Genomic DNA, 25794 nt, shown 5'->3' on the forward strand with positions numbered 1-25794 from the left:
TATGGACCAAAGCAAGAAGTTTTCTTCTTCTGACCTGTGTGAGGTAGCGGATCTGGGCACCCAGTTCATTCTCCACTCGACTGATTGACGTCTGGAACTGGACCAGTTGCCTGTCCAGGAAGCTGGCGTTGTGTTTGTCTTTGGAGAGTTCCAGAACAATGTTTCCTGCCATCAAAGGTAAAGATCAGATAGAAGAAATCAATCTTAAGTTTACAGTGAGCAGACCACGCACAAATTCACTGCTACTTTATGAAAGGAGCATCACAATACCAACATTAATGAGCAGCATTAGTAACTATTCCAAGTGACAAGGTAGTCATAAGTTGGTCTCAAGTTTCGTGAAGGCAGGACAATTCCAAGTCGGGTCCAAAGTCTGCCCAAATACCAAACGTTTTATATTAAGTCTTAAAAACAAGTCATTTGAACAAATATATAATTTCATCAAAAGTAATGACTAACAATTCCTTCATTTTACAATATTTTGAAAGGTGTTTTGTTTGCTGGAACAAGCAGTAAAAAGAACAATCAGTGCTAATGTACAGTAAATATTAGCTCAAGCAAATGAACTGATTTCCTAACACACAACAATACAAACCTGCCCTTACCAAGATCATCAGATCATTAAAATAACATTGAATTATTTATTCACCTGTACAGAAACAAACTTCATTATGTCTTATAATATTAAGTTGATTTTACATTATGCTGTCTACCAACTTCTCTTCTTTAGGCTCTGGCCCAAAGCTCTGAGACTTTCTATGCACATAATATAATAAGAGAAAATTAGGCATGTGCAGACATGGAAATTTGGGCTGATGTCAATATCTGATATTCATGACTGATACTTGCAGATATTAAAAACATTTCACTACCTTTTCAACATTTTGGAAAAAAAGGAGCACAACGCTGACTTCACCCTGCCTCTGCTTCAGATAAACTGCCCGCTACCCTGCTGCATCACTATCACTGTCACATGACCAACATCCAACCTGCCCCTCCAGAAACAAATGGGAATAAATCCTTTCATCATATCGGCCCAGTTTTATGTATCGCATCGATATCGGCTGATACGGATACAGAAGGAAGCAGGGTTCCAGTGGGTCAAGTCCTCATGGTGTGTTGGTCTGTCAGGGCAGATGGCTATCATTACAGGAAACGGACAGATGGGTAATGGCATTTTAGATGCTTTAGACATTTTAACTGTCCTAGGCAGGATTCTTAAACCCATTTCACCACAAACAGCAGTGAGCCCATTTCCTCTCCAAAACGGACAGAACAACAGCAGCCTGTTTGTGGTGCTGCTCAATATGAGCCACTGAGCAAATGTTACAACATTTCTTCAAGAAAAGCTTATCATCAAATCCAAAAAAGGAAGCGGTCCTAATCACAATCCAACTAAAGGTTTATGGTGGTATTAATCCATTCCAGGAAGCTCATCTGGCCGCTGTCATCACTTAGACCCCAGCCCTAAAGAACTCCAGCTCTGAGCAGCGGCTAAATATGACTGACTGACTGAGATGCTTCACTATTTTAAACATAGTCGTTCTTCATTTTTTCACCACCAGTTATTTAGTCATTCAAATACATAACTATAATTTAATGTAGGTTTTCTGTAATTTACACAAAACTCAAAACAAACAGGTGTTGAACTTGAAGAAAAAATAACTAGGTTGTCGCATCTATGATTTATTTCCAAAGATTTAACTGAGCATCTTCAATGACTAGTGATAACATTTCTTGTTTTTAATTGATAGTATATTGTATAATTTACACAACAGTGGCGTATTTATTTCCACTTTTCTCGGTGTAGAAAACAAGAAACTCCAAAAGCAGGGAAAGCAGTTTCCTCACCAGCACACTGTAGGACCACCGCGATATCCTTCTCCACATCCTCCAGGATTCGGAGCCGCTCGTTCGCCATCCGGGTTAGGAAGGCGCTCGATGAACCAAACTTAATGCAACGAAGAAAACAGCAGCCTTCTAACAACCATCCACTTTAGTCTTTCTGTGGTAAGCGCGAAATATTCACGACAGCGAAACGTGGTCGCACAATAGTGACGTCACATTGGCGGTGAGGGGAAAATGGCTACCTCTGCTTGGATGCATGGCACCTCCGCTATGAGGCTTACAGAGGGTCTAGTGTCGGTCCTCAAGGAACAGCGTCCAGAGTATTTGTCCGAGGTGTTGGCCAACTACAGGGAACATGGCGTGTTCCCCACCCAGGTAACCCTGCGGCCCGTGGCGGAGCCCTGCTGCCCAGCCTGCCTCTGTTAGCTTACTGTGGCTGAAGCTGCTCCAGCCTTTGTTTTTCCTGCGGCAGGAGAGCTGCCATGCCTCACAGGCTGCTGCTGCTGCTGTTTGTGGTGAAATGGGTTTAAAACCTGTGTGTTTATCTCTGCAGGGCGCCAGCGATGTCGCGGGGCTTGTGGGCTTTAGCAATGCTAAACTGAGCTCCAGCAAAACCAGGTGAGGACGGTGCTTTTCTCACCACGCTAGGTATGATGCTCAAGCCGTAGCAGAGCTGACTGTCTGGATAAACTGCTGCTCTCAACATACTGTAGCTTCGGTTGTAGGATGGATCCCAGGTGCTTTGGAAGCATTTACCACCGAGTCGCCTGTAAATGTGTGAGTGTGGCTCTAGTGTGAAGTGCTCTGAGCGGTCAAGATGACAGAAAAGGCTCAGTCCATTTAAAGAGCGTTTATCTACACACACACACACACAACTCCCAACAATTGGCTTTTGACGTCAGATGTTCCTACTAACGTGATAAAGTGTCATGAAAGGAAGACGTTTCAGTGGACATGTCCACCTGGGGACAGTAGGTCAGGCGGACTGCATCTGCTGCTTTTATCTGAACAGGGTGATGCAGCCCTCTGCACTGTTCTGGAGCTGATCTGAAGGTCAGCTGTACGCCTGCCGTCCTTCCCACCACTGCTACTAGCAGATAAGTGTGGATTGTTGAGTAGAAAATATATTTAATTACTATTTAGCGTCCTATGAAGTGATCCGAACACCAGAGTTTATTCATTTGAAGGAGGGATTCAATACTTACAGCAAAGTAGTGCATAAGTATGATCAGAGATGAAAAGCATAAGGTTTTATGTTGCAGTCAGTATTGGTTATGAGCCGACAGTGATGGAGACCTGATCGTCTGTGTGCTCCTGTCTGAGCAGGTTCGAGGGGCTGTGTCTGCTGTCCATGCTGGTTAAAGACAGTTCCAGTGATCTGTTCCAGCAGCACTGCCTGTCCTGGCTGCGCTCACTGCAGCAGGTCATCCAGGTAAAACACACACACACACACACATACACACAGACACAGAGAGAAGAGGAGACATTCATGTGTTCACTTTCTAAGTTTTGAACTGTGTTTCTTCAGGAAACTCATGAAGGTGTTTTTATAGATTTTGTTACTGCTCTTTCCAAATGTTTTTTATTTATTTATTTTTTTAATAAGTGTCTGCAAATAATACTAAACTTTAACATGTCCTGCTTTGTTTGTTTGGCTTATTCAGCTACATGAAATATAATCTCCTTTGGAAAGTCTTGGCTCTTTACATTTTTAGTTGAAATGTCAGGTTGGTCACTTTAAAAGTGCCTCATTGTGGTTGAACTGTTCTCCCATAATGCAATGCAACCCTTCAGAAATACAGTCATCAGCCGCTCCAAGTTCAAACATTTAATAGTAACAGGATAACAGCACTGGATAACAGGAGTAAAAGTAAAATTTATGTTGCTTTTGAGAATACAGATGATCATTACCAACATTTAAAATGTAAATAATTTGAAAGAGTGTCTGTGGTGGAATGAGATATCCTGACCAGGCGAAAGGTTGTTGTTGTTGTTGTTTTTTCTAACCTGTGGTTTGGTGTAGACATTTGTGGAAGAGGTGTTGAGAAAACAATTTCCCATTTAGAGGATTTAAAAAGCAGATTTTCACTAAACAGCAGTGACTGTACAGAGAGGTCAAAAACCTTCTGGAGACTTGAGTGATGACCGGAATGCTGCACCCTGTATCATACCATTCAGATCACATGTTTTACATTATTTGGATATTTATGATGGCTCATATCAACCTGCCCTAGTATATTGTAAATGGATGCAGTTCTTTATCATTCATCTGTTCTGTGCACGCATTTAAATCCTGACCTAAACCTTCCAATGCTGTGTGCTGCTGCAGTCCCAGGCTCCGTGTCAGAGCATCCAGCTGGCGGTCAGCATCCTGCAGGACCTGCTGCAGTACTCGTGTCAGCTAGCAGAGCTGGCCAGGGAGGTCGGCCTCAACTCCATCCTCGGCATCTTGACGTCACTCCTGGGCCTGAAGACCGAGGTGACTCAGGAGAGATCTCCCGTCTTTATTGCACTGCATATGTGAAATGTTTGAATTTTCCGTGCTACAAAGCAGATGATGTGAAGAGGCAGCTTCTGGGTCAGGGAAATGATGATGTTGTGTTTGTGGTGTCAGTGTGAGCTTGCAGCCATGGAGGGGATGAGAGCCTGTATGGTCTACTACCCCAGAGCCTGCGGCTCCCTCAAGGTGAGGCATCCCACATGCTCTGGTTCCTTCGGACCTACTGACTGTTTAGCTTTGCTCCGTGTCGTTTGGTATGTTGAACAAAAACTTTTCATCTGACGCATGCTGACTTTTCCTTCTGCTGAAGGACAAACTAGGAGCCTATTTCCTCTCCAAAATGGACAGCACCAGCAGGAAAACTCAAGAGGTGCGTCTCCCTGGCTAAACCTGAACTGTCCTGTCCCCTGGTTACCTGGTTACTTGTTTACCTGGTTACCATGCTCTCTGCCACTGTGTCTCCTCTCAGATGGCCTGTCAGGGCTACAGCCGCCTGCCCTGTCTGGGGGGTCTGGCCGACAGGTCGGTGGGGACCGGCAGAGCTGAAGGATGGACCAATCAGATTCAATGTCTGCTGGCCTCAGCCAATGGCATTCTGGCTCAGATCTACAAAGGTTCTGAAACAGGTAGAGTTTTTGGTCAGTGATGATATGTTCCATCTTCCACATAGCTGTGATTTATTTTTAAATGTGTGTGTGGGGTGATTTCTGTTTTTCTCTCAGATGAAGCAGTTCAGTATCGGGGTCCGGGTGTGGAGCTGCCCTTTCCTCATCTTGATCAAACGGATCCGCTCCTTCTTCTGCAGCTGCAGCATAGATACACAGCTGTCTGCCTGGCACTGAAACACACACTCCGGTAGGAAACACTGACCCTGAAGCTGAGGGTAGCAGTTCATACATCAGTATGAAATACATTTGGGTCTGATTTTACTGGCGACCTGGTTATACTTTAAGGAATTAAAATGCCCAAATTATTTTCTGACAGACATGATTAGTTTGACATAACCAGCAGTATAAATGTTTCAGTCACGCTACATTAAAATACTTTGAAAACAGAGAGCATGACTAAGGAGCAGTGGTCATGAGAGAGATGTTTGTGGATGTGTTCCTCTTATCAGAGCGGATCCTGCCTCAGCCGTACATCTGCCCGTCAGACCCATCCTCAACCTGGTGTGCCGAGCGCTCGCTGTCAACTCCAGGAGCACGGTGAGCACACACATACACATACACACCCACGCACACACACACCCACGCACACTATGTTTCTGTATCTTCACAAGGGCTTTGCATTGACTTCCATTCCTTTTGTCAGTCATTTCCACATCCTGACCCTAAACCTAACCATTCCCATGTCCAACCCTAAGCCTGACCTAAACTACCTTAGTCCTGATCTAAGCCCTAACTTAAAGCTCTGCTCCTTCTGGACCCTGTGTTTTGGGCCCCATAAGGAGAAGTGGGTCCCCACAACGTAGTATTTGTAGGAAAAATGGTCCCTACACTGCATCAAAACAAAACCACACACACATCTGCTACAGTACTGTTTTACTGTACTGATGCATGAAGTGAACAAATATTGTGGTGATTTTTTTTAACAGTAAGTAAACTCACATTAAAGTTTCCACAGTCTGTTGGGTTTACTACGTTTTTACTAACTTCTGTAATTTGGCTTGATCTCTACTGAATCAACAATGATCCGGTGGATCATGTACTGTGTGTTCCTGTGCTGTCTTCATACTCTGTGGATAGACTGTAGTTGCAGTTCAGTTTGGATAATAAGATGTCAACTTTTCGTAAGGTTGGAGTTGTGAGGAGAATAGAGTCAAATCTAATTTGAACGTGGTTGATCCTGTTTCAGGGAGACAAACCGATGTTAGACATGGAGACGAAACCTCAGGAATATTCATGGTAGACTTGGTGCTGTCAGTGTTTGAAACTGTTGAATTAGTGAAACTGCTGTCTTATCAATGAAACAACTCAACATTAGAATTAAAAACCCAACAACCTTCAACAGCTGAGAGAAATATGTCAAACATATTTCAAACATAAAGCCTTCCTGATGCTAAGCTAACGGATCGATTTTGATCCCATCATGTTTGTCAGAGTTTAACAGCAGATGGAAGCCTGAGGTTGCTGGTTCTCCCCAGTGTTCACATCAGCACTCTGGAGGTGCTGGCAGAGCTCATCACAGTGTGAGTACACGCACGCACACACACACACACACACACACACACACACACACACACACACATGTTTGCGTGGCTATCTTTGTGTGGACTTTCCGTTGACTTCCATTCATTTCTACAGCTTAAACCAGGGGTAGGCGACTCCAGGTCTGGAGGGCCGGTCTCTTGCAACTTTTAGATGTGTCTCAACTTCAACACACCTGAGTCAAATAATGAGGTCATTAGCAGGACTCTGGAGAACTAGACTGCACTGAGGAGGTGATTCAGCTGTTGGATTCAAGTGTGTTGGACCAGGGAGACGTCTTAAGAGTTGCAGGACACCGGCCCTCCAGGACCAGGAGTGCCCACCCCTGGCCTAAACCGTACCCTTATGCTAACAGTAACCAAAACTCAATTCACACCTTAGTCCTAATTCTAACCCCTAACCCAAAAAAAGTGTTTCCCTTTGTGGTCAGTCTCCTTGTGGGGACCAGGCTTCGGTCCCCACAAGGAGCAGTGGGTCTCCACAGTGTAGTACGTGTCAGGAAAATGGTCCCCAGCAAGATATTACAAACAAACACTCACACACTCCTCTGAAGACCAAGGTCTTCAGAGGAGTTTTGGTGAATTTTAAATTTTTTTTGTAAATAATAAAAATAAAATCAGTTCTAAAATAATTTTCACCATCAATATTAATCACAACATGTGGAGATATATTCTGTATTAAAGAGTGGAGTGTAGCTAAAGCTGATGATGATGTGTGTGTGTTTCAGAGTGCGCAGCGGCATGGTGCAGTACGCTGCTGTAATCCAGAGGCTGTTTTCTCAGACGCTGTGTGCCTGGACGGCCTTACCTGAAGCTACCGTTGGTCAGCAGAGAGCCTACAGGTACGGTCAGCCTCAGCGCTCCTCATGAACGCATTACGTCAAGATTAACAAACAACCAATCAGAATCCTGTTTATTGCTGTGGAGTCAAATTCACTCTAAATCTACCCTACTTTAGCTGAAACAGAGAAAAGGCTGAGTATTGGGTCCAGACTGAGGCTATTATTTTTATAATTACTAACAATAAAACAAAGTTGTCATATTATGACAATAAATTAATAATATTAGGAGAATAAAGATGTTTTGTTGAGTTATCAGGACCAGAGCAGCTTGGCTTGTTTTTCCAAACAGACTCTGTTGTTTCTACATCAGAGCCCTGCTGCTCATAACTTGATGCTGATGTATTAAAAACATTAATTATGTCCTAATGGTAAAGCTGATATCAAAGTATAATTTCACAAGATGCTCGACATTCTTCATTTCAATTTTTATTATTTTTTATGTAGTTTTCATAAATGTGCCATTTCATTTTTATATTATCATGACTTCATTCTCTCATTACTACTTTTTTCTAGTACTATGGCAACTTTAACGACTTATTTCTCATCCAATTAATTTTTTTCTCAGTATTATGAATTTATTCTCATGCTTAACACATTTTTTCAGAGCCGTACAGATTAATACTAGAATAATTTCTAGAATAATCCTTATTGTTCAGTTCTTTCTGTCATCACAGTTCAGATCATTTCCAGGTTCCTCCATTTCATTTTTTATTATGTTTTTTTAATTGCATCTGAATTCCTCTGGCAGTGTTGCCAAGGCCAGTCCAGGTCCAGCCCCGTAATGATTTTCCTGGATATTCAATAATATATGAAGTTTGTCATGGAGAGTTAACCAGTCTGAGATATAAAACCAGTTCATTTTTCCCAGGTACCCTGAATACTTGGTTCCTCATTAGTTTTCTGGCCTTGTGGCTGACAGCTGGACAGAATGTCTTTTCTATATCACACGTATTCAGAGATGGCTGCGTTGATCTTGGTGTGGATCAGTGAGCTGCAGTTTCAGTGTGAGCGGGCAGTATCTAACTCTTGGACTGTTTTTTGCAGCTCGGTGCGAGTCTCTGTGTACAGAACCTTAGAGCTGTGGCTGCAGCTTGTTGGAGCTTCAGCTAACGTCCTCCAGGGAGCCTCCAGCCATGCAGAGCTGCTGTTCACCCACCTGCTGGCCGACATCACGCCCGGAGCAGAATCTGTCAAGGTAAAACGAGTTTGCACATTGAATGAAGAAATCTGAGATGAAACCAGGCCGTGATTAAGGTCTCCTCCAGCTGCGGGCGGGGCTGTCGGCTGATGTGGTTCCTGGAGGGAAGCCCGGCCCTCGCAGGACGAAGCAGCTGGTCATGGCCGACCCGGTGGGGGCGTCGCTCCAGAGGAAAGGAGACCCGGGCTCCAACCAGGACACCTGCCTGTCAGCCCTGAAAGGTCAGCTGCTGCCTCCGCTTCAGAGCATGGATTGGATCGGGTCGGGTTCTGTTCTGCTCACAGGCTCTGAGCTGTTTCTTTTTTTTTTTCCAGTTCTCAGACGCATCATACAGACCAGTGGGACGCTTCTAAAGAATGACATACACAAAGTAAGAACCTGCTAGAACTGCAACATGTTGGCTTTGGTCAAGTTCGTCTATTTACTAGTCTGAAGTTACATCTGAAGAAGTTTTGTCTTCAGGTGCATTTTTAAAAGACTGATAATTCCATAATAAGTTTCAGAATGATCCGAACAAAACGTTTGATCTAAAACATTAATAAAATATTCTTCAAAGGAAGAAGTTTAATGTTGCTGTGCTGTGAAAGTCGATCCTTCTCTAACTGAAGCTGACAGGATGATGAAGCCAAACAGCTAAACTAGTCAACTTGTAGTTTAGTGACGTTAGTGACTGTTGGTAACCTTTTTTTTTTTTTTTTAACTATCTGGAATAATGGAAGGTGTTTTAGAGAAATGAACGTTTTGCTGAGATGATGTTTTTGGAAGCCAGGTGGATTTCCTCCCTCACTCAGACTCTGTCCTGTCTGTGCCTGCAGCGCCTCCATGAGGTGGTGCTGCCGCTGTGTGTGCGCCTCCAGCAGCAGCAGACAAGCAGCATCGCTGCATGCGAGTCTGTAGGGGGGGTCAGTGGACAGTACAGCAGCGCCTTGACCCGCCGTCAACTCTACAGGTACGTCTAAAAAAAATAAATAAATAAAAAAACATGTCCAGAATGAGTCAAAACTTTATGACTACTGAATAGGAAACTGTCTGTTTTAATGGCCAAAGAAATACAATATTATACATAGTATTTCTTTGGATGCAAATGCTGCTGCCTGATATACCTTCATCAGTATCGGCCGATGCTTTTAATATATGGCCATCAGTTATATATGTATATATATATATATATATATATAATTTCCCTGCCCTTTAAACACATTGAAAAAATGACCACACCACTGACATTGTTTCTCTGCTTCAATTAAACTACCCACAATTCTGTGCTGTATCTGTCACATAACACAGGTTTGCACCAAGTTCCCAGTCTGTCCTTTTCTGGTCCAGTTTCCCAGAATCCTATCTGCTAAAGCCTCTTCCTGTGTTAACCTGCAGGTTGCTGCTGGCCCTGGTTCTCGTCCCGTCTCCATGCTGGCCTCCGCCTCTGACCTGCGCCGTGTCCATCCTCAGCAATGGCCGCCTGGACCGCAACCTCAAGGTACCTGAAAAAACTGGCTTTTTCAGGTACCACAGTGGTACCAAACTGATGAGAGAGAGAAACGTTGCTCTGGTTTCCACACTGGTACACACCTGCACACAGGTGTCCAGGTGTTCAGCTGAGCCATCAGCAGACATTTCCTCTCTGCTGTTTGAAACTGTTTCAGGCTGACTGACCGCTCTGCCTCCTCTCTTCCCCTCATCAGGTTTCGTCTTTCTGTTCTGAGGCTCTGATTGTCTGTAACTCCCTCCTCCACCCCCGGACTCCATCCATTGCCCTCCCGCTGCCCCCTCTCGCCCTGAAGCCCCCCCCCACACCTTCTGTCCTGTCCGGCCCGGGCCCTGCCCCCAGGTTGACTCTGCCCACCCTGCTCGGCGGCCCCGCCCCCGGACCGCCCTTTCCCGGCCGTCACCCGCTCAGCCTGGGCCCCAACTCTCTGCTGGGCTCTTTGGAGAACCATCTGTCCCTGGTTCCAGGGTTGCCGGGCCAGGGCCCCGCCTCGGCCCCTGGAGACCTCCTGCTGTCCCCTCACGGCCAGCCACAGCCGGACACAGCTGGGCTGGGGCCCCCCGATGGCCAGAGACCTGTGTTTGTCCGCTACGACAAAGAAGAGGCAGAGGATGTGGAGATCTCTCTGGCCAGCGACTCAGACGACAGCGTGGTCATCGTCCCACCAGGCATGCTGGGAGCCGACAGCCAGCTGGACGATCCGGCCCCTGGCTCCCAGAACTTGCTGTCTGCTGCGGTGGGGGCCGGTGCCAACCTGCCAGGGGGAGACATTGTCGCCATGGTTCCCAGCACGGCAGCTCCAGCCTCTTTGGACGTGACGTCGCTGCCCAACGATCTGGTCCCCACCTCCAGCACCCCCGCCAACTCCTTCCCCCCCTCCAGCGGCTCAGTGGTCTCCCTGGTAACGTCACTGACCCCCGGCTCCGCCCCTCCTCCTGCTGGGGGCCTGGCGGACCCCGTGGCGGTCAAGCCCCAGCTACAGCAGATGCTGCTGCAGCCCCCGGCCCCGGGGCCCCAGGGACCCCCTGGCTCCATGGCCATGCCGCTGCAGGTGCAGCTGCAGAACCAGCTGGCCCAGCAGGGCCGCCACCTCCACCAGCACCCACCCCCAGCTCCACCCAGCAACCAGGACTCAGCCGTCATCAACATAAACAGCACTGATGATGAAGATGAAGACGAAGAGGACATGGAGGATGATGAAGAGCTGGAGGATGAGGAGGATGGTCTGGATGAGGAGGAGGAAGAGGAGGAAGGCAGTGAAGACTTTTATGAGGGGGAGGAGTACGAGGACTTTGATGATGAGGAGGCTGAAGAGCTGGAAGAGGAAGACGAGGATGAAGATGGGGACATGCCTCCTCTGGAGGGATCAGAGGACAAGTCAGAGGAGGTGACCATGGAGATGGAGGAGGAGGAGGAGGAGGAGAAGGCTCTGAGAGTGGAAGAGGGAGAGGGAGAGGGGGTGGGGTTTAACCCGGAGGGGGGCATAGAGGAGCTGCAGAGCAGCAGAGCTCTGTTTGGAGAGGAGAGGATGAAGGTCCAAGAGGTGGAGAGCATCGGAGTTCTGGAAGAGGCAAGGGATGGGGAGGAGGGAGGTGGCAGGGGGGACAGGGAGGATGACAGCGAGCGCATGGACGACCCCAGCATGCCTCAGATTCTGTGCGTCACTGGAGGAGCGCTGGAGGAGAGGGCAGACAGCAGCCAGGAGGCTGCCCAGGCAGCAGGGGAGCTTCAGGACCAGCTCACACAGTGGGACCAGAACCACCAGCAGAACCCGCCCACCGGGGCCTCGGAGGAGGAGCCCACCACTCACAGTCAGCAGGTAGGCTCCAGACCTGGACCCCCACAGGGGCATGAGATGTTATTCACTTTTCTTCTAAGAGTTGTTGGAAGGCTCTGCTGTAGCAGTCAGTATTCCAGTGGTTCTGAAGAAGCCTCTGTTGTTTAGAGCCTTTTTAAGTTAAGTTCTATAGAAACTTAAATGATTATCAGAAAAATTCAGCAAAATGCAACAAATCATGTGGAAAAACCTAGTGAGCAATAGCAAGAGCAACCAGTTGGGTTCTGACACGTCTGTGTAACCCCAGCAGTGACCTTTAACTTCAAATTTCTCAAAAAAAATAAAAATAAAACAATTTTTTCCCAAACTGTTACTATTTTTACTTTTTTAGTGTCTTTTAGAAAATACCTGCCTCATTTAGTCAGAAACAAACTTCTTGGTTGAATAAAAATGATTTTAAATCTAAATCTTCTAAGAGTTTTAGATCGCAAGGAAGGTTTAGCAGATCATTGAGACTGAAAGATGGACTTGCATCGCGTGCGTTTTCTTGTAAACGCAGGAATTTCTTAGTTCTTACTTTAGTTTTAAGATGTTTGGCCTCCAGTTTTCCCAAAAGAATAAATTCCTTATTGATCTTTCAAGTTAACAGTTTACACAGTTTGAAGAAATCCTACAGAAACTCACTAAATGGTTATTGCAACACAAAACAGGCAAATGTTAGCATTTAGCATTAATACTTGCAGTCGCAACATTGCATCGTTCTGAAATAGAACAAGTCCATCAGCTGCAGAGTTTATCTTCCAGAGGAATCTCAATTCTAAACCAAACAGGTGGACTCAGTGTGTCAGTTCCGATTTTATTATCTTCTTAGCGTTTTGTGATCAGGGAGCCAAGCGTTCCGTCTAAAGTTCTGTCCCATTCCACAGGAGTCTGTGGCTGAACGTGAACAGGAAGCTGCTGAGGGAGAAGAGGTGGCGGTGGAAGCGGAGCTTCAGGAGGAGGACGAGCCAGTCGTTGTGCAGGAGGAAGAAGCTGCAGCAGGAGCATCAGGAGGCGAGGAGACTCCCGCTGCTCCTCATGATCCTCAACAGGATCAGACCGACACGCAGCAAGGATATGAAACTCAAGCAGAATGGACGAAACCTGAAGGAGAAAAAGAAGAAGAGAGTAATTCTGAGGAGGAGAAAAGGATGAAGCGGAAGAGAGAGGAGGAGGACCTGGAGGACGAAGCAGGACCAAGTCCAGAAAAGAAAAAGGTAAAGAACAATAAATGTTGGTCATATTTCACAAGTTTTAGATATTAATAGCTATTACAGTATATGTTTTTAATAAACTTTTCTTCTTTTATAATTCTTTTAAAATTCCACCTTAAATGTTTCCAAACTTAGATGTGAAAAATATTTCCATGGAGGATAAAACAGCAGCTGGAACTAAAACATTAAAGTCACTCAGTCCAGCAGCTGGACTGGGTTTGGCTCTGGATGTGTGGTACAGGAAGTAGTCAGGAGGACTCATTTATAATTTCATTATAATTTATCTACCAAAAACTGTATGTTAAAAGTCTTCAGTCTGGAATTTTGATCTCAAATAAAAAATGTTTTATGTTAATTTTGTTTCCAGAGACTTCATAACTCAATTTATTAATTGTTTCTGCTGTTTTGTTGATTTATTTTTGATATTTCAAATGTCTTCCACTTCCAGTTCCAATATTAAATGATCATTAGAATTTAAAGTTTATTGATCTTTGAGCATGTGTTCTTGCCTTATTACGCTGTTATTATCATTACTGGCAAATTGTCTCAAGACAACGATGTTATCATTTATCACGATAACCTCTGGGACGATTAATCGTCCAGAAACATTAGTTATTGTTGCAGGCCAGTTTCTGCGTCTAGACCTGAAGGTTTCCTAGCAGACTTTGTTTTTCTGTATGTTTGAATATGATGCTAAATTACTGGAGTTTGTCTGTTCTCCAGCAGGATGATGAAGCGATGGCCTCCATGTTGGCGGATTTTATTGCCTGTCCACCTGATGATGAAGATATTGCCTCAGGTTCCAACCAATCATAAACACTCGCCCACCTGAACGGACTGAGTTGACCATCATGGACATTTGCTCTGTTTTCAACACTGAGTGACCTCAGAACAGAATTGAGACTCTCCAGTCATAGTTGAGCAACCAGGTACTGTCTGGGATTCTGACGATGGTGGAAAGTGTTGTGCTCCGTTGTGTTGGACATGGAAAGATGGAGGCTTCCTGTTACCACCCTTGAACTGACCAGAACTGTGTTTACAGAGTAAGAGGAGCAGCAGCGTTTCTCTGGGAAACAGTGAAGCCAAGAAATGTTAGTCAGAACTCTGCTTTTCTCTTTACAGTCGTCAACCTGCAGGAAGTGTCCACTCTTTTTGGTTTATGTGTACCGTTTAGTGTTTTTGAATTGTTTTCTCTCTGTACTCTGTTTTCTTACATTAAAGTAGTAAATATCTGTCATGGATTACATGCACTACATCCAGACCTGCCCTGAGGATTATTTCCATCTGCACATAGTGGATATTTCACATCCAGAAACCCACTCAGCATGGGAAAAAAAAGTTTTTAAATGTGCTAAGATGAAATTTGCGTAACATAATTCTAGGTTGAATTTTCTGAAATGACACTTAAGAGATTATGATCCGTTTTCTCTGGGTTTTTATCCTGGAACAAACTTTCATTTCAGTTTTGTCATGGAGTCGGTCCAGCAGAACCCTCCATCCAGACTGATGTCTATGAAAGACGAACAGATGAGTTTTAAATCTGTTCCTGAGAATATTTTAGTTACAGTGAAGGATGATCCAAGATGTCCAAGAGCAAGAAACAAGATCATCTGAAGTGTTTGAAAGGGTAATGAAATATAATGTAAGTAAATATTGGTTATGGGCCACAACAGCAATAAAAATGATTGGATATCAATGTCAGGGCAAATGTTCACATCAGTGCATCTCTAGAATAAACTCATCACATCTTAACCTGTCAGTCATGGTAAAACGGGTGCTGGATTGACCTCTGGTGTGTTCCAGAGTTGTGTGTGTGTGTGTCAGGTTTTTGGCTATGCCTGTTTATACTCTGACGCGTCTTTTTCTGCGGTCGCAGCCAGGAGAGTAGGTGGGGTCATGGGGTTGTTAGATGATGGAACTGCGGACCTTCACCGATGTTTGCGGACGGTTCTTTAAACGTCCCGCATCGGGATCCTGTAGAGTAGACGCTGCTCGCCTGGGTGTTTTCCGCCATTATTCATCCCGGACGGATGTCAGAAGCGGAGAGGGAAAGAGAGTACAGGAAGGAGGGGTTTGGCTGTCTGATAACATCCGGGAGCAGCGGCCGTGTCTCCTGATGGGAGGCGATGACGCGCCTGACGCCCTGATCCTCCTCTGCCTCTCATCCTTCCTCACTCTGGTTCGTTTTGATCCAGGCTGTGCAGGAACAGACGGAGCCCGCCTTCTCTTCTACCCGCAGAAGGAATCCCACAGAACCGAACCGGTACTGGACCTCCCCTGGCAGACAGCTGGTACGAACCCCCGGCTGGGAGCTTTATGTCTTTAGAATGATCGCAGGAGCCGGAAGGGGCCGACTGAGCTTGTTTGTGTGTTTTCCTGCTGGTGAGAGGATGATGTAGAGGTGATGGAGGCTGGTGAAGGTGATGGAGGCTGCCGTCTGCTCTTTGTTGGCGGGCTGCTGCTCCTTCAGCAGCCTCTCCTCTCCATCCTCTGGGTTGTGACAGTATTGGTGACGGCTGAGATCTGAACCAGGTCTGGGAACCTCGGCATCATCATCATCGTCAGTATGTATGGCTGATCAGCTGTGTTTTTTTGCGTAAGGTTGTACTGTGTGTGTGTGTGTGTGTGTGTGTGTGTGTGTGTGTGTGTGTGTGTGTGTGTGTGTGTGTGTGTGTGTGTGTGTGTGTNTGTGTGTGTGTGTGTGTGTGTGTGTGTGTGTGTGTGTGTGTGTGTGTGTGTGTGTGTGTGTGTGTGTGTGTGTGTGTGTGTGTGTGTGTGATGGAGTCCCCTGTGCGAGCAAGGCTCTGCGCACGTCTCCAGCATCCCGAGATGCTGCTTCATTTCTCCACCGAGAGGCAGAACAAGTGTTGTCGGTTTCCGGTTGTGGTTGTTTGCTTTCGTCCGGCCTTTGGTTCCAGTCCGACTGTGTTTCTGAGGAAGAGGGAGGCTGTCATGGGAAAAGGCAAGCCGCAGCCAGACGCCGCAGGCGGGAACAATACGTGGAGAAGGGACGCTCTTTCAGTCGAAATAAATCTCCCTTGCGTGGCGCATTAGCGGCCTGCTGAGGTGTTTCCTGTCTTCTAGATGGTTCCAGGGTGGATGGAGGAGGAGAGGCCGTGGTGGGACGGCAGCTCAAAATGGCAGATTCAAGGTAGCGGCAGCTTCTTCGTGCTCCTGCTCCAAAACAGCCCGGTTTGCTGAGTAATGACTCATGTACAGCCTGTCCTGCTGGGAGGAAACGGCTCCCAGCCGCAGGTCAAATCAGGTCCAGATCTGTGGTTCTGGCTGCTCCGGGCCTGCATCTCCATTAGATTTTAGAGAATTCCGTTTCTGACAGCATGATGTGATGCGTTCAGGGTCACCCAGGTCTAGGAGTTCATGGTGCTGTGAACTGCTCTTCACGATTTTGTTGTTTCCATAGTCGGCCTTAGGCATAAGCAAGCTAAGCTGCTTTGTTATGGGGGGCCGCTTGTAAAGTCACGCTGTAATAATAATAATAATAATTAATGAAATTTATTTTTATTTTGATAGTCCAATTCCACTTAATGGCACGTGAATTAGCATGTTGGCTAAATATTTATCTCTGAGTTAGCTAATTATGTATAGTTGCCTTCTTCACTAAATGTCAGAGCTGTTGCTGTGAACATAACCTCTCTCTGTGGTGCTTGGCCCTGTCTTTCTGTTTCATAATGTATCACCAGGGCAAAGGCATCAAAGTAGCGAGTGCTGCCTTTATGTAGCAGTAGCTTCATATGATGGATTGTTCTATCGGCTGAGAGTCTAACAGTTCAGCTGTGTTGCTCTTTAAAGAAACCACTAACAGACGGGTTTCAGTGGATCCTGGATCAGTGTTCTGTGGTTTCTGTGTGCATGCTCTGTCTTCTCAAACACCCAGTTGTTTGCTGCTCACACTGATCCAGGTTCTGCTTCTGCTGGAAGTTTCTTCCTGTTACCGGGGAGTCCACAATGCTTGCGCAGTCTGAGGGATTAATACAATCAACTATCGCCAAAATTATCTGCATAACAGCATTAATTTGACTATATATTTCTTTATATAAATAAGATGTATATGTAGGCCTTGTCACGATAACAAATTTTGCTGGGCGATTAATTGTCTAAAAAATTATTGCAATAAACGATAACATTGTTTCAAGACTTTTTGACACTGATTTAATGGAAATTACGTAATAATGCATGCGATTTCCTGCCATAGATAGATGCACTTTATTTTCAAAAGAACACGTAACACTGGAACTGATGAACTAAATAAACAAAACAACCAAAAACAAAAATAAAATGGATTCTCAGTCTCCATTAACAAAAAAAACGTACTTGAATAAAAACTAAACAACATAAAGCCAAAGTGGAAATAAATACTGCATTCAAACAAGAGTGCAGATTATGAAGTCTGTATACTATATTGCCCTTCAGTAATCACTACATTTTTATAGAGAAGACGGGCACATCCGACTACCTAATGCAGTAGTTCACACTACACCATTTTTTGGCCTTATTTTCCCCTTATGACAATCTTAGATCATTGGTTGATTTAACCGATCATCCTGCAGTGTGTGGTGGGTTACGGTAGATCTTCGTGGTCGCTCCGATCTAAATCAGGGATTTTCCCCGACCGAGATCGTTTGAATGTGACGGGTAGCCAATCAGAAAGCGCGGATTCTTCTCCTGCTTTCTGAGGGGAAATTACGGAGGGGAATCCCAACCAGCTGACACGGCGCAACATCGGAGATGATATGTGGAAACAACATTAATATTTATTCAACATTTTGTGCAAAAAAAAGAAATGACAAGGGGAGGAGTTGGAGCCAAATTACTACCGCAGTTGATAAACCCGGTAAGTTTTCAGCTGTTCTTCGTTAACATAACATAAATAGGTTATAATGATTTTCATTCAGTCAGGACTTTACGCTGACTCTATAGCCACATGCATCACAGGTAGATTCTAGTAAAGCATTGATTAATGCCTGATTTAAAATTAGTTAACTGGACTTGTAGCCATTATTTTGTGCCCATGTGGCTGGACACCACACGGCACGACGAACCCGATACCTGGGATTTCTGTCGGCTAATGTGTCTCTCAGGGTTTGAAAATGGGCCGACAACTCCTGTAATGTGCGCTGGACATTTGACTAAGGAAATGAGGAAGGGAGGGTCAGTGGAGAGCACCGGAGCTGAGCCTTTTTTCATTCAGTGTCATCAAGAGAAAGAATAAAAGGCAGGAAGAGACAATAAAGCCGATAATTAAAATGAGGTCGATAGGTTTAATTTATCGTGCGATTAATAGATTTATCGTTTATCGCGACAGGCCTATGTATAAGTCTAGGCTGTTTGTTGCCCAACAACAGAATTGATGTGAAGATTTGACCTCACAACACTGTACCAACTGTCAAACATGGTGAAGGCAGCATCATGCTGTGCGGTTGTTTTGCTGCAAGTCTTTCTGGGTTGTTGCACAAAGTGTGCAAATCCTTGAGCCTGCTCTTTGTTTTGTTTTTTTGAAAAACAAAGAGCAGGACAACAAACGCTTCAGGGAAGCTCAGCTGGACCAACAGGAGATGAATCCATTTCTGTTAACTTGAACTCGACCAGCAGCAGGTGATGGCTGCAGAAGGTTTGGTCATTTTAACTGGGATGTTTGTATACTTTTGACCTGGTGTATTTATGAACACTTACAGTAAAATTCTAACTTCTATATCTGATTCTTCAACGATGATCTCAGTCCTTGGGGAAAAAAAAAAACACCTTCATACATCCATTCAGTTAGTCCATATTTACTCTAATGTGCCAACCTGTTCCACTCTCAGCTCTGCAGACTCTCCCCGGTAACAGAGTATCCCTTTTTATTCAGATCCCTCTAGTTCTGCTTCAGTTTAATATGATCTGATAATGTTGGCTTGTTTCACCAGTTTTGGACTTGTTGCCCAGACCAATTCTGCTGTGGAGGTGGAATGATGGCGGGGGTTCCTCTGGGAACACAGCAGCTAATATTTGCTGCAGTGCAGCCCTGAAATTCTGACCCTGAAAACTTGGGCAGAGCGCAAAAGGTTCCTCCACTGGTTCTGCGTCTGAGGCAGCAGACGGAGTGCTGGAGTCTCTGGTTTAGTAGGGAGTGGACCGAGGCGTCGACAGGCACTGTTACATGACCGTGTAAATCACGTAGCTGTCCTTTCTTGTGCTGTCATGTCTGAACTGGTTCACATGGACTTAAAGCTCAGTCAGATGACAGGAAATACGATGACAAAAATAGAGAAATTCTTCCACACAAGGACAAAAGCTGTACAGGTTTTGTTGAAGCTAAAGCTAATTTCTCACAAAACAACCTGATCATTTGTTCCTGAAGATGATCTCCTCCTTTTTACCTCTGTTTCCTTCGACCTTTCCCACCTGCCCTGCAGACAGTGAGAAAGGTAGAAGGAAACAGGATGATGTTCTGTAATACAAAAAATATTTGCTGGATCCACTAAAGGGAGATTCTGTGGAATTTCCTTGCAGTATATCACATATTTAACACTGTGCTTGAATAAAGAGAGCAGACTTCAGAAGGTTTCCTGTGAAGCTAACATCCAGTCAAACCACTAAATGCACCGGTTTGTCTTCCTCCCTTGTGGAACATGCACTGCCCTGCAAAGCAGAACAACTGAGCCTGCGTGCAGAGTAATATTTACTAGATGTATAAGAGTTTTATCTTCTGTAGCACTGTACTTTTATAGGAGACAGTTACTGTGGTCAGAATCAGATCCACTCAACATGTTCAGTTTCACAGTGAGTGATTTGCATGAAAAGGTAAATCAGAGTAAATCTATCCCATCTTTAATGTTATTAAAAGATGGGTCCTGATCATTATCAGGAGGAATTATTGTATTTTTGAGATGGGAAAAAATTTCCTTCAGACTGCGTTGCTCAAACTATGAAAACGTTTTTATTTCACTTTTTTCCCATGTTGCCATTTGCACTGATGACATAAATGCTGAAACACTGGAGGGTTCTGAGATCTAAAAACTATTTCTAGGTTACCCAAGATCAGCAGTAACAGAATCTTCCAGTCGTGATTCTGAGTAGGATTATGAGCCGATCTAATGGAGTTGAGCGACTGACTACTCATATCCACTCAGCAGAACCTTTGTGTAAAAAATCAGATGTAGATATGAGCTTTAGTACAAACAAAAGAACGACTGAAGACTCATCTCTGTATCACAGGGTGGATGTAAGATAGTTTCATTTCACAAGAAGATCATGTTTATATTCACATCATGGGGATTGAAGATGTTTTTTTATTAATAAGCTAAGTGAAGACATAGAGATATATTTGATATATATTAATGGCATGAACTTAATTACTGTCAGATCCTGCAGAGTAATGTTAAGTTAAACTCTCCATCTATCAGCCTGGAGGTGGATCAGAGGAGCAGTGGCTCCACTGGCCAGTCATCTACTGAAGGAAACTTATGTGGAATCAGAAGGGAGGTAAATCTAGATCTATGCTTCTAGACTCAGTTCTTTGCAGAAGCAGCAGCCATAAAACTGCAGAGAAGATCCAAGCTCTGACAGTCACAGTGAGGGCCGCAGCCGTGAATACCTGCAGCTAATGGCTGAGTGCTGTGAAGGTGCAGCTGTGGGTGGAGTTAGCAGGAAGATTATGTTTGGAAATTAAGCAGGAAGTGATGCTAACGGAAATAAATCCACTTAAATAACATGAAAAGGATCAAAATGTTCTCTAGATGATCTTTGTGTTTTTGAGCGAGAGCTCGCCTTTCTCCTCTGTGCTTCTGCAGACTCTTCCTCTGTGTTCTCCTCTTCCTCCGTCAGACAGCTTCTCCATGTCTGTCGCTTCCTGCCCACACAGTGGGACTGTGGCTTCGTTAGAATATGGGTGGGCACAGCACAGGCAATCCATCAACCTGCCAAATCTGGACACACACACACACACACATACACTCTACTTCCTCTTCTTCTCTTCTTTCATCATCTCTGTCCAAGGATGGATTCAAGCTTTTCTGGGTTTTTTCCCACCAAAGCTGAACCTCCTGGGCCTCCCACCTCTCCTGTTTTCACTCCCACCTCTAAATCTGCTCCCTCTGTTCTCTTGTTGTCAACATCCACTCCACTATGCAGGGTGTATTTCTTTTGCTCTCATACAATATTTGGAATTTATTCAGCTCAGCTAGAATATTTACTGTGCAAAAAGGCTGGCAGCAGTGAAATATAGCAGGGAGACAAACTGAGCTCACTGGAGGAAATAAAGCTTTTATTTCTGTAACCAAATTTCCATGAACGATTTGGTATTACCTACAAAGTTGTACCGCCATGCTGATGTTCAGGAAAACGCCTCACTGAGTTCCTCTCTGTCTGACTGTCATCACAGACAGATAATGTTTAAACTCCTGTCAGGTGTCTCAGTTCTAATGTAAGCCGTTGAGGTTTGGTGTTAGTTACCTTCTGGTGTGTTGAACATTTTCTCTACAAAACTGAACCAAAACATGAAACAAAACAGGAAACTGAGTTTTTTTGTCTCGTTTCCTGCAGACGGCACAGACCTGATGCTCGAGGTTGAAGAGGTGATGCAGACTACAGCCTATCAGAACGATGCAAACTAACCAACGCTGTTCCAACAGCAGGGGGCGTTTCTCCCTGTTTTCAGGTGGCTCTCTGCTCACTGAACAAACAACCAGTTCAGTGTGGGCTGACAGTCCAGCTATAGCGATGGCTTTAGGTTATCATTGCAGTCAGTTTAGATTCCGTCTATCAGCAGGGTTCTGACCTGACCTGGACTTGAGGCTGTCTTTGTGATAAGCTTGACTGGAGATGGTTTTTATTCTGCATGCTGTTTTTCTTTACAGTCCTGAGAAGCTGATTCTAAAGCTGGAGTTTTTCCTCTCCACTGTCGCTGCATGCGCGCTCTGTATGAGGGATTGCTGTAAAGTCAACGACTCAACAGAGTGATTGTCTCTATGTTGTCTTCCAGGATGACTGAACGCTGCAGGTCAATGACTTGATGCTCTGCTGGGTTTCCTTACAGAAACATTGGGACCTGATAATAAACTGAACTTAATGCAATGACTAATAATTAGGATTAAATTGTGTTTGAATTGAAATGAATTTTTTTTGCACAGTGTCTTGAAACGTTTGTTGTGAATTGGAGCTAAATAAATGAACTGAACTGAATTAAAAGTACCTAATGTCTCCTTTACTGTTAGTTCCTACAGATGCAGATCTCTGTTTTCAGGATTCTTGGCCTCTACCTGTCAGAATTACAGCAGGAGCAGAAAACAAATGTAGATTTTAGTGCATTCATTCCTTCGTGTCCGTCCGCCCATGCTCTTTGATTGCTGTGGTTGTGACCGGAGATCCCTCAGCCCTGACCGGCTCTCCGCCCACGGATCCAGTGATGCTTCCTGGGCTGAACGAAGGTTCTGTTGGGCCTGGTGTTGGCTCTGATGGGATCCACATGTTTTGAATCATGCCCTGACTTAGCAAAAAACTAGGAGGAATAATGTCACTGGTCTCCTGTGACCCATCTAACCTAAAGCATTGCTCTGTTCTGGGCAGTGTCAGGATTTCAGCCATCTTGTTCTGCCTGAGTCCACAAGACGTTCATGTTACGGTTCAGAATCAAAGTGATACCTGAAGAACATGTTGGATCCTCAATCTGCTGCATCAGGATGAGGAGGCTGGGAAGTATTTCTGAAGAGTATAAAGCTATCAGGTTGTGACTCCATGTCACTGCTTAAACACACTTTGTCTCATTAAGAAAATCATTTCATGTTTGAACAACAACCTATTAGTTTCTTGGTTATTTGCTACTTAATATTTATCATTCAAAGCCCAGCCAATCATCCACGGTTGTTAACTCTGGCTAATTATTTCATGTAATGGTTTGTAAATAAGCCCTCAGTAAATTCCCCTGTTTTTTTTATTTAGAGGTGTGTTTCATTCGTCCACATCCTCTGAGTTTCTCTGAAGTAAAACAGCCACCACTGTGTGTGACACATGTCCAAAACCTCCTTTATTAGTGTTTCTGGTTCTACTTGAAGACTTCAGACTGTTTCACAACACTGACCAGGAATTAGAAAACCAAGAGGATGCCCAAATTTGGGATGTGGAGTTAACAATCCCAGGATGGTTACCTAACCTCTTCAAAGAGAGAACAAAGAGTGAGAGCTCTGTGATGCTCTGCACTGCTCTGTTTTCCATGTGTAGGTGGTCTTGCCCACTTCTGATTATTAATAGTGTTGGACATTCAGAGCTGAACCGAGTCTGTTCACAGACACATGGACTGAGCTTTGACTCTAAACTGAAGTCAGAGGAGCCAGGTGACTCAGTAATGTGTGTGTGTGTGTGTGTGTGTGTGTGTGTGTGTGTGTGTGTGTGTGTGTGTGTGTGTGTGTGTGTGTGTAGGACAGAAGGTCCCGCTGCTGTTCCTACAATGATCATGTTGTTCTCATTTGCATTTGCAGTTGAATTCAGAGTGTGTGAATAGGCTTGTAGTGTTTCAAAGGAAGGAGGAATCATTTTGTGACCGTCTCTGTGTCCTGCTCCTCAGCAGCGAGCCCCAGTTGTGGCCGGTGGGCATGGTTCTGAAGGGCAGCTCAGAGGCGCTGTGTCCCCCCCCATCTCTGGAGCTGCGCCCGTCCTGCAACAAGAGCCAGCCCTCCCCTCCTCTGGGCTCCAGCTCACAGCCACACGACGGAGTCATTTCTGAGGACAAGGAGCCCATCAAGTACGGCGAGCTCATCATCCTGGGGTGAGGTCGTGCAGCGGACACTCTCACCAAACGCTTTTTCTCATGACTAATTCTTGAGGCGAGTCTGAGTGGCTCTGAGTTACTGTGAGACGGTGCTTCCAGAAACGGACCAATCACCTGACAGGATGCTATGAGATCCTGATGGGACGTAGGAAACCCTGTGCAGCTCAGTGGGAACGTTCAGTCTGTGAAAACATTATTATAAGTTATTAACAATATTTAATGTATGACTTTGATGGCAGTGAGACCTGATGAAGACAGGAAGTGGAGCTGAAAGTGGCAGCAACTATTTTCTTCAAATAGGATTAGAAATGAGGGTGACACTTTATTTGCATCAGACCGAGATGACAGTGTCATAAACATAATATGACATCTGTTATGAACATAAAGGAGTCTTCATGAATGTTTGTGACTGTTGTCATGAAGTGTCATTTAGTAAATAATGACACTTTTAATTCAAAGTTGCACTAAAAGTTGCATTAAAACTAAATTAAAAGTGTCAACTTTGCATTAAAAGTGTCATTATTAACTGATTGAAACTTCATAACAAAAGTCATAAACATTCATGAAGACTCCTTCATGTTCATGACAGTGTTATGCACACCCCTTCAAATAAAATGTCACCAAAATGAGTTTGGGGTTCAGATTAGAGGTCAAGATAAAGAATCAAACTGTTTAGATGATGAAGGGAGACATGCTGGGCACTGGGCTGACTGGGAGGAGGAACTGGGAAAGACAGAAAAGATTCCATGATGCGAATCCCTGCATGGTGGTTGAGTCTGCTGCCACTAACCTGATGTTTGTGATGTTGGACTTTGGGAGGATACCAGAGACAAATTCACACTGCACCGTTTCTGGCAAGAACAGAAACCTGGATCTTATTGCTGCAGTAAATTTATCTGAACTTATATTCAGTAGAAATGATGATAGTTTTTCCATAACTCATTCTTAAGGTTATTGTTGTTTTATTTCTGTAGTGGATGCATGTTGTAACTGAATAACTGTGACTAGCAGGTTTGAGGATTAATTTGACATTGTTTGTAGTATTTCTATAATCAAAAGGTATTTGATCATTTTTTCTGCTTGCACATATGAAGTTTATTGTTTGAAAATGAGACATTCTGTGCAGTTACTTAATTGATTCAGATTAAGATATGTAAAACAACTACAGTGTTTGACATTCAGATTCAGTATCTGGCTGTAGGTGATTAATGTAGGAATGGCAAAATATTAAACCTTTAAGTCTAAATCTTTTGTATAAATAGGAAACGATGGACAGACGATATAACATCCTGATTTATTTTTATTTAAGTTATTTAAGTTTACCACAGCCTGAACTCGAATCGCTTTCACCCTGTTATGTTTTAGCGACTTTGACTAATGACTGTTCTTCTGTGAAATACCTTGAGATGTGTTGTGAATTGGTGCTATATAAATAAACTGATTTGAACTGGACTCAATAGTAGTGTTGCATATTAAATCTCTTGTTCTCATTCCTCTCAGCCACAATGGGTCGCTGGCAAATGGTGACAAAGGTCGTAGAAGAAGTCGCCTTGCCCTTTATAAGAGACCTAAAGCCAACGGGGTCAAGCCGGATGTTATCCACAATGTCTCAACACCACTGGTGTCAAAAGTAGTTACTCTAAAATGTTCTTTCTCCGCCAAAAAATATCAGTGGGACACATCACAATACCATGCAGTGACCTTTGACCTTCCTGTTTTTCAGGCTCTCAGCAACAAAAGCCAGCACAGCATCTCCTACACACTGTCACGGAGCCACTCTGTCATTGTGGAGTACACACATGACATCAACACAGACATGTTTCAAGTAGGTTCTTCTATACGCACGCGCACGCACGCACACACACACACACACACACACACACACACACGCACGCACGCACACACACACACACACACACACA

General features: G+C 44.5%; 3 protein-coding genes across 8 annotated transcripts in view; 2 read left to right on the forward strand and 1 right to left on the reverse strand.

Annotated features, from left to right (window-relative positions):
- The window catches only part of med11 (mediator complex subunit 11), a 2966-nt gene extending 946 nt beyond the window's left edge, over window positions 1–2020 (reverse strand). Inside the window, exons 1-2 of the mRNA XM_008434958.2 lie at window positions 1852–2020; window positions 35–165 (exon numbers count right to left, since the gene is read on the reverse strand). Coding sequence (XP_008433180.2) covers window positions 35–165; window positions 1852–1921 — 201 coding nt within the window. The 5' untranslated portion in view covers window positions 1922–2020. The remainder of the gene's footprint in view (window positions 1–34; window positions 166–1851) is intronic.
- On the forward strand, window positions 1983–14365 carry pelp1 (proline, glutamate and leucine rich protein 1). 2 transcript variants are annotated; one of them, XM_008434959.2, is made up of 19 exons: window positions 1983–2223; window positions 2402–2466; window positions 3175–3280; window positions 4178–4327; window positions 4463–4534; window positions 4659–4718; window positions 4818–4974; window positions 5071–5203; window positions 5466–5553; window positions 6448–6536; window positions 7283–7396; window positions 8441–8591; window positions 8662–8815; window positions 8909–8964; window positions 9410–9543; window positions 9969–10071; window positions 10277–11899; window positions 12784–13113; window positions 13834–14365. In XM_008434959.2, the coding sequence occupies exons 1-19, from the start codon at window positions 2083–2085 to the stop codon at window positions 13924–13926; spliced, it is 3819 nt and encodes a 1272-aa protein (XP_008433181.1). In that variant the 5' UTR covers window positions 1983–2082; the 3' UTR covers window positions 13927–14365. The 2 variants fall into 2 exon arrangements, with proteins under 2 accessions (XP_008433181.1, XP_008433182.1); XM_008434960.2 differs by having other exon boundaries at window positions 13837–14365.
- Window positions 14366–14997: 632 nt separating this feature from the next.
- Window positions 14998–25794, forward strand: part of peli3 (pellino E3 ubiquitin protein ligase family member 3) — a 14964-nt gene continuing 4167 nt past the window's right edge. Inside the window, exons 1-4 of one of the 5 annotated variants that reach the window (XM_008434954.2) lie at window positions 14998–15401; window positions 23669–23869; window positions 25373–25502; window positions 25596–25697. In XM_008434954.2, the coding sequence (XP_008433176.1) occupies window positions 23697–23869; window positions 25373–25502; window positions 25596–25697 (405 nt within the window). In that variant the 5' untranslated portion in view covers window positions 14998–15401; window positions 23669–23696. Of the gene's footprint in view, window positions 15402–15422; window positions 15675–15865; window positions 16262–23668; window positions 23870–25372; window positions 25503–25595; window positions 25698–25794 lie in introns of those variants that run through there. The other 4 variants (XM_008434955.2, XM_008434956.2, XM_008434952.2 and 1 more) reach the window with 4 other exon arrangements.

This window comes from Poecilia reticulata, linkage group LG18 (assembly GCF_000633615.1).
Source record: "Poecilia reticulata strain Guanapo linkage group LG18, Guppy_female_1.0+MT, whole genome shotgun sequence".
NCBI classification, from domain to species: Eukaryota; Metazoa; Chordata; class Actinopteri; order Cyprinodontiformes; family Poeciliidae; genus Poecilia; species Poecilia reticulata.

Coding starts and splice junctions, on each gene's coding strand:
- pelp1 (XM_008434959.2), top strand. CDS start 2,083: ATGGCTACCTCTGCTTGGATGCATGGCACCTCCGCTATGAGGCTTACA. Junction 5,204..5,465: donor GCACTGAAACACACACTCCG/GTAGGAAACACT, acceptor TCCTCTTATCAG/AGCGGATCCTGCCTCAGCCG. Junction 5,554..6,447: donor CTGTCAACTCCAGGAGCACG/GTGAGCACACAC, acceptor CATGTTTGTCAG/AGTTTAACAGCAGATGGAAG.